The sequence below is a fragment of the Physeter macrocephalus genome, chromosome 13 (genome assembly GCF_002837175.3).
Source record: "Physeter macrocephalus isolate SW-GA chromosome 13, ASM283717v5, whole genome shotgun sequence".
In the NCBI taxonomy this organism is placed as follows: Eukaryota; Metazoa; Chordata; class Mammalia; order Artiodactyla; family Physeteridae; genus Physeter; species Physeter macrocephalus.
This window is the reverse complement of record NC_041226.1, coordinates 83,708,590-83,715,704: the sequence shown is the minus strand read 5'-3', so window position 1 is coordinate 83,715,704 and position 7,115 is coordinate 83,708,590. Positions and strand designations below refer to the sequence as shown.

At 44.4% G+C, this 7,115-nt stretch overlaps 1 protein-coding gene across 6 annotated transcripts in view; it reads left to right on the top strand.

Annotated features, from left to right (window-relative positions):
* Positions 1-7,115, top strand: part of ABO (ABO, alpha 1-3-N-acetylgalactosaminyltransferase and alpha 1-3-galactosyltransferase) — a 27,121-nt gene that overhangs the window by 6,975 nt on the left and 13,031 nt on the right. Inside the window, exons 2-5 of one of the 6 annotated variants that reach the window (XM_055089462.1) lie at positions 3,623-3,653; positions 4,724-4,796; positions 6,310-6,357; positions 6,891-6,941. Coding sequence is in view for 5 of the 6 variants with exons in the window: in XM_055089459.1 (XP_054945434.1) it covers positions 3,587-3,653; positions 4,724-4,796; positions 6,310-6,357; positions 6,891-6,941 (239 nt within the window). In the remaining variant the exon portion in view is untranslated. Of the gene's footprint in view, positions 1-3,414; positions 3,654-4,723; positions 4,797-6,309; positions 6,358-6,890; positions 6,942-7,115 lie in introns of those variants that run through there. The other 5 variants (XM_055089460.1, XM_055089459.1, XM_007111058.3 and 2 more) reach the window with 5 other exon arrangements.

Genomic DNA, 7,115 nt, shown 5'->3' with positions numbered 1-7,115 from the left:
GCCTGCCGATGCAGGGGACGCAGGTTCGTGCCCCGGTCCGGGAGGATCCCACATGCCGCGGAGCGGCTGGGCCCGTGAGCCGTGGCCGCTGGGCCTGCGCGTCCGGAGCCTGTGCTCCGCGACGGGAGGGGCCACAACAGTGAGAGGCCCGCGTACCGCAAAAAAATAAAAAATTTAAAAAAGGAAAGAAAGAAAGCTCTACACCAAGGTGTGAACAGACGCGGTTGTCTGCACAGTCCCGCCTGGAGAGCATCCGATCATGTTTGGTATTTTCACCATCCAATGGTGGGAAATGGTATCTCACTGTGGCTTTTTTGTTTGTTTGTATTTAAAACGGCTTCAGGAATAACTGACATATAATAAACTACACGTATTTAAAGTGTGCTGTTGGATAAATTTTAACATTTGTGTACATCCATGAAGCCATCACCACGATCAAGATAATGAACAAATCTGCCACGCCCAAAGTTTCCTCTTGCCCTTCGGCAACCTGTCCCACCTTCCCCACCCTTGCCGTGCAAGGCAACCACTTGTCTGCTTTTTGTCCCTCTAGACTAGTTTGCATTTTCTAGAATTTAATATAAGGAGAATTGTACAGTAATGACTCCTTTTCATCTGGCCTCTTATTATTTTGCAACTCCTCCATGCAGATCTGTGTATCCAGTTCATTCTTTCTGCTATTATTTGGCACACCTCAATTTGTTTATCTATTAATGTGATGATTTCGGTTGTTTTGATTCTTAATTATGACAAATAAAGCTGCTGTACCAGTCCTGTACCAGTCTTTGTACAGACATGATTTCGTTTCTCTGGGTCATCTGGTAGGAAATGCCAGACTGTTTTGCAGAGTGGTTGCATAATTCTACGTTCCCACCACAAGCATATGACACTTGCTTTATGCCCTCACCAACATTTGCTATTAGTCTTCTTCTTTTTTTTTTGTTTTCTGTTTTTTGCTGTACGCAGGCCTCTCACTGTTGTGGCCTCTCCCATTGCGGAGCACAGGCTCCAGACGCGCAGGCTCAGCGGCCACGGCTCACGGGCCCAGCCGCTCCGCGGCAGGTGGGATCTTCCCGGACCGGGGCACGGAACCCGTGTCCCCTGCATCGGCAGGCGGACTCTCAACCACTGCGCCACCAGGGAAACTCTAGTCATCTTTTTAATTCTAGTAGATATAGAATGGTATCTTACTGTGATTTTGTTTTATTTTACTTTTTAAATGAAGATTTCTTTTTTTTAATAAATTTATTTATTTTATTTATTTATTTTTGGCTGTGTTGGATCTTCCTTGTGGGACGCGGGCTTCTCGTTGTGGTGGCTTCTCTTGTGCAGAGCACAGGCTCTAGGAGCACGGACTTCAGTAGTTGTGGCGCACAGCACGCGGGCTCAGTAGTTGTGACTCGCGGGCTCTAGAGCGCAGGCTCGGTAGCTGTGGTGCACGGGCTTAGTTGCTCCGCGGCATATGGGATCTTCCCGCACCAGGGCTCAAACCCGTGCCCCCTGCCTTTGCGGGCGGATTCGTAACCACTGTGCCACCAGGGAAGTCCCAAATGAAGATTTCTTTAAAATTTTTTTAAATTTAAATTTAAATTTTTATTTATTTATCTTTTGGCTGGCTGTGCCACACGGCTGTGGGATTTTAGTTCCCCAACCGGGGACTGAATCCTCACCCTTGGCAGTGAAAGCATGGAGTCCTAACCAATGGACCGGCAGGGAATTTCCTCTTACTGTGATTTTAATGTACATTTTCCTAATGACTAATGAAGAACATTTTTCATGAACTGTTTTTCGCCATCTCTACATCTTCTTTAAGGAAGTGAAGGGTGTTCAGATCATATATATATGTATATATAGCATATATATGTATATATAGCATATATATGTGTGTATATATACATATGTTTGTTTTCATATAATTGGGTTTTAGATACAGCTCCTTTACCAGATATGTGATTTGGAAATTATTTTTTCCAGACCTGACTTGTCTTTTTATTCTCTTAACTGCGTCATTCACAGAGCGGAAGTTATTCATTTTGATCAAGTCCAGCTTATGAATTTTTTCTTTTATGGATATGGCTTTTGGTTTTGTATCTAAGAAATCTTTGCCTAATCCAAGGCCATAAAAGTTGTATTCTGTTTCCTTCTAAATGTTTTACAGTTTTAGCTGCTATATTTTTGTCTATGACCCATTTCAGTTAATTTTTGTACATGGAAGGAAGTTCGTTATTTTGTGTACAGATTGCCAATTGTTCCAGCAGATCTGTTGAAAAGACTGCTTTCTCCACTGCATGGCCCTTGCACTTTGTCAGAAATGCATTGACCGCACGTGTGTATGTGTCTGTTCTGGACTCTATTCAGCTCCATTGACTGGTTTACCTTAATGAAGTTCCCCTGGTCTTGATTATGCTAACTTTCTAATAGGACAGAACTTAAAATTATGTAGTCCTTTGAATTTATTTATATTTTTCAAAGTTATTTCGACTGCTATAAGTCCTTTGCATTCCCATACGGATTTTAGAATTCAGCTAGTCAATTTCTCCAAAAACCTTGCTGGGATTTTGATTGGAATTATTACTATACTGAATGTATAATTTAATTTGGGGAGGTTTGACATCTTAACAATTAAGTCTCCTGATCCATGATCACGGTAGTTTTCACCATTTTAAAAGACTTCCCGGGCTTCCCTGGTGGCGCAGTGGTTGGGAGTCCGCCTGCCGATGCAGAGGACACGGCTTCGTGCCCCGGTCCGGGAAGATCCCACGTGCCGCGGGGCGGCTGGGCCCGTGAGCCGTGGCCGCTGAGCCCGCGCGTCCGGAGCCTGTGCTCCGCAACGGGAGAGGCCGCAGCGGTGAGAGGCCCGCGTACCGGAAAAAAAAAAAAAAAAAAAAAAAAAGACTTCCTTAGTGTCTCTCAGCAATGTTATGTAGTTTTCCCTGCACATGTTTTGCACATTTTTTGGTCCGAATTTTCTGACAAAGCATTTCATATTTTTTATACTATTGTGAACGGGTTGTTTTATTAATTTCCATCTCTGATTGTTGATTGTTAGTATACAAAATAACAATTGATTTTTGTATATTGACCTTGTATCCTGTGGCTTTGCTAAACTCACCAACTCACTTATTAGTTCTAGTAGCTTTTTTGTAGATTCCATCAGATTTGCTACATAGATGAACATGTAGTATGGGGATAAAGACAGATCTGCTTTTTCCTCTCCAATCTGGATGCATTTCTTTTTGTTTCTTTTTTTTAAAGCAGCTTTATAGGGGTAAAGTGGACATATAATAAACTGCACATTTATTTAAAGTGCAGAATTCAGTAACTTTTGATATGTATACACCTGCAAAACCATCGCTACCGTCACAAAAATTAATACAGCTGTTATTACCCCCAAAGAGTCCTGTGCTCATTTGCAATCCCTCCCTGCCACGCTTACCTACCCACCTCCATCCTCAGGCAACAACTGTTCTGTTTTCTAGCACTATAGATTAATTTGCATTTTCTAGAATTATATAGAAATGGAATCCTCCATTAAATACTTGCTTTTATGTGGATTATTTCCATCCAGCTTAATTTGTTTTAAACTATGACTATAAGCTTAATTGATGTAATTCTCTCTCAGACACACACGACGGGACAGAACAGACCCTCAGGTATGACAAAAACTTCTTATGCACCTAAAAATCTTGTCCATTTATTAAATCAAACACAAATTGGACATATCAAATTCCCTTTAACATTCAAAATATAGGACACATAGAGTTTATACAAAAAGATACAATGTTACCAAATTCATTGTAAACTTGTATAAGCACATGTTTTTGTTTTGTTTTGTTTTGAATTTTTATTTTTTTATTGACATATAGTCGATTTACAGTGTTGTGTTAGTTTCAGGTGTACAACAAAGTGATTCAGTTATACATATATATATTCTTTTTCAGATTCTTTTCCCTTATAGGTTATTATATAATATTGAGTATAGTTCTCTGTGCTATACAGTCGGTCTTTGTTAGTTATTTATTTTATATATAGTAGTGTGTATACGTTAATCCCAAACTCCTAATTTATCCCTCCCCCACATGTCTGTTTGTGTGTCTATTTCTGTTCATTTGTATAATTTTTTTTTAAGATTCCACATATAAGTGATATCATGTGATATTTGTCTTTTTCTGTTTGCCTTACTTCACTTAGTATGATAATCTCCAGGTCCATCCATGTTGGTGCAAATGGCATTATTTCCTTCTTTTATGGCTGAGTGATAGTCCATTGTATATAAGTACCACATCTTCTTTATCCATTCATCTGTGGATGGACATTTAGGTTGCTTCCGTGTCTTGGCTATTATAGATAGAAGCACATGTTTTTGGATACATCCCTGAGTTTATACATCTCTGGGTTTTCACATTTTCATACCCAGTCAGAGGAAACTGAGGTATATACCCTTTCACCAAATGAAATTCTTTGGTAAATGTTTCTGGGCTGCACCCAGATGTACGTAGTTTTCTTAGCCCAACACTCGGGAGCCCCTCGTATTTGTGATCAACGAGATTCTGCTTCCAGGAGAGGTTATCACCCACCTTCCCTGTGAGAACACAAGAGGGAGAGGGCTTCCGGCTGGAGCCGACAGGAGGCCGTTCCTGGCCAGGGCCCAATTCTGGTCTCAACAGGGTGATTTGGGGACCAGGTAAACTAGCCCCAAGTGACCTAGGCTTCCTCTCCACAGAATTCTGGGGAAAGAGCGCCAAGTTCTGGCTGTGCCCGACCCTGCTCTTTGCTGTATTTCTGGGCTTCTACAGGTAAGGAGGATGGTAACGGCCCTGGGACCCTATGGCAGGTGGGGATTTATGACTTACGTGACTTAACCTACTTACGACTTACTTACGTTAACTGAATGAGACCGGCTAGGTTTTTTCTCCTGTAGCGATGATCCCAGAGAAGCCGTGAATGACATTGTAATTCCCATCTTGCAGATACTCCTTGCCTCATGTCACAACACTTGAGAGGGGCAGGGCTGAGATGCAGGTTCCCAGTCAGCACTTGGCTCTGCTCTGGGGTGATTAACAGGTGGTTTTTGTTTTTGTTTGTTTCTTTTCTTTTTTTGGTTTGCGGGATCTTAGTTCCCCGACCAGGGATCGAACCCACACCCTCAGCAGTGAAAGCAGAGTCCTAACCGCCGGACCGCCATGGAATTCCCACCAGGTGTTCATATAACTGTAGGTGACAGGTTCGCCTGGGGGTGTGTGTAAACATGACTGCGGTCTGGAGGTCTTCAAAAGGCAGAGATTTAGAGCCTTTTAGAAATGCCAATTACGTCATCATATGGGATTCACATTATACTTTAAATACATTGATTGGGAACAGATGACATGTTTTTACTGCATTTTATTACTCTCGTTTATGTTTTAAAACAAACTCGGTAGCTGTAGACATTCCCTTAAAAGAATCTAGTCAATACTTTTTCAGTTCTTATTCCACAAGAGGGTGAAATTGCCCCTAGACTCAACTTTGCAATGGGTGCTGAATGTTTATATAATATTGCAGAGCGCAGACGCATACTTATTTAGTTGTTAGCGGTAGAGCTATACACATTTTCACTGATGACTTTTGCAGAGAAATTTGTTAGAAAGAGCTTCCATTTATTGGGTGTTTATTCTGTGCTAGGCACAGCTCGGGGAGCGGGGGGAGCTGGACAGGCCGCAGCCCCCCTCTCTGCCCTGAGTTAACTAGGGAGCTGCTGACTGTGTGAGCCCCAGCACCCCTCTGGTCCCTCTGCGTTTGGCTTTTAGTGCTCTGCGTGGCAGGGCTGTTGTAAAACAGAAAGGAGGCATGGCTCTCGACTTTAGAGTGTATGCAGATCACTCAGAGAACCCGTTAAAAAAAGAGATTTCTACACACACACACACACGCACACCCCTCCCAGCTGCTCAGGGCTGGATTCAGGGAGTCTGGAATTGCATCTAAAAATAACTCCTTGGATGATTCTGAGGCAGGGGGTCCCAGATCCACAGAGAGGAAGGCCGTGAACACTTACAAGCTATTAGGTATGGGGAGGTTGGGTTAAAATAGGGTGTCTGGTGGTGGGGCCAGCAGGGCACCGCCTGGGGGCTCTGCCTGTGCACCCCATTCTCTCCTCCCACCCGAGTGAGATGTCCCACTGGCTCTGCTCTGCTCGGGCCCCACGTCTATTTTCTCAGGAGCCAGAGAACAAAAAGTCAGAAAGCTGTGTTGAAGTCTCAGCCTCAAAACACAGCCCGTCTGCTTTCCTCCGCCACGTGAGGACTCAGCTCCGCACTCCTTTTTGTCCCCCAGCAATGTCTTCGGCCTGATCTTCACTTGGCAGAGAGAAGAGTCTCAGAGGTAACGGACGGGTCTTTGGAGTCAAGGTGGTTCCTTCTAGAAATACCTAGAACAGAAATAAAAATATGAGGATGTATTGAATTGGAGGTCGTTATAACCAAAGAGGCACTCAGTTCCCGGCTGATTCCAAGCTCCTCTCTCTACCACGTTTTCTCAAACCCTAAAAAAGAACAGAGACAGAATCCTCGTTGCTGTTGGAAAGGACACGTTTACAGGTTGAGGACTGGGGATGAATAGTGATTCCCTGTGGCCCACCCGTAATGGGGTGCCCCTGACCCCATTAGCACCCAGACAGGTAAAGTCTCCTTTTCCTCCCAGAGCTAATTCCTCTGGGGTCATCAACCTCTGGCCGACTGAGAACAGAGAAGGTGAGAGCTCCTAACCAGTGCGGGTCATGAGCCCGCAGGGCAGGACCTCAGAACCAAATCCGGTCCAGCTCTCCCTCCTCTGTTCAGCACTTGGGGGCGCAGCAAATGCTTGCTGGACAGAAGGGTGGATGAATGGGCTAAGCTGACGGGACTTTACTCTCTCAGCAGCCCTGAGGTCCACCACCTGCAGGGCCGACAGGAGCGTCTGCCACTTAGGTACTGACTTTCACCTCCTTTCCCCCACAAAAGTTGGCATTCCTGAGCCTCGCCCACCAGCGAACCTTTGCTTGCTCTTCAGGATGGGGACAGGCGCCACCAAGCTTCTTCGGTGGTGGGGGTCAGGATTGGTGCGGGAAGGCGGGACTGGGGGAGAGGTAGCGGCTGGGGAGG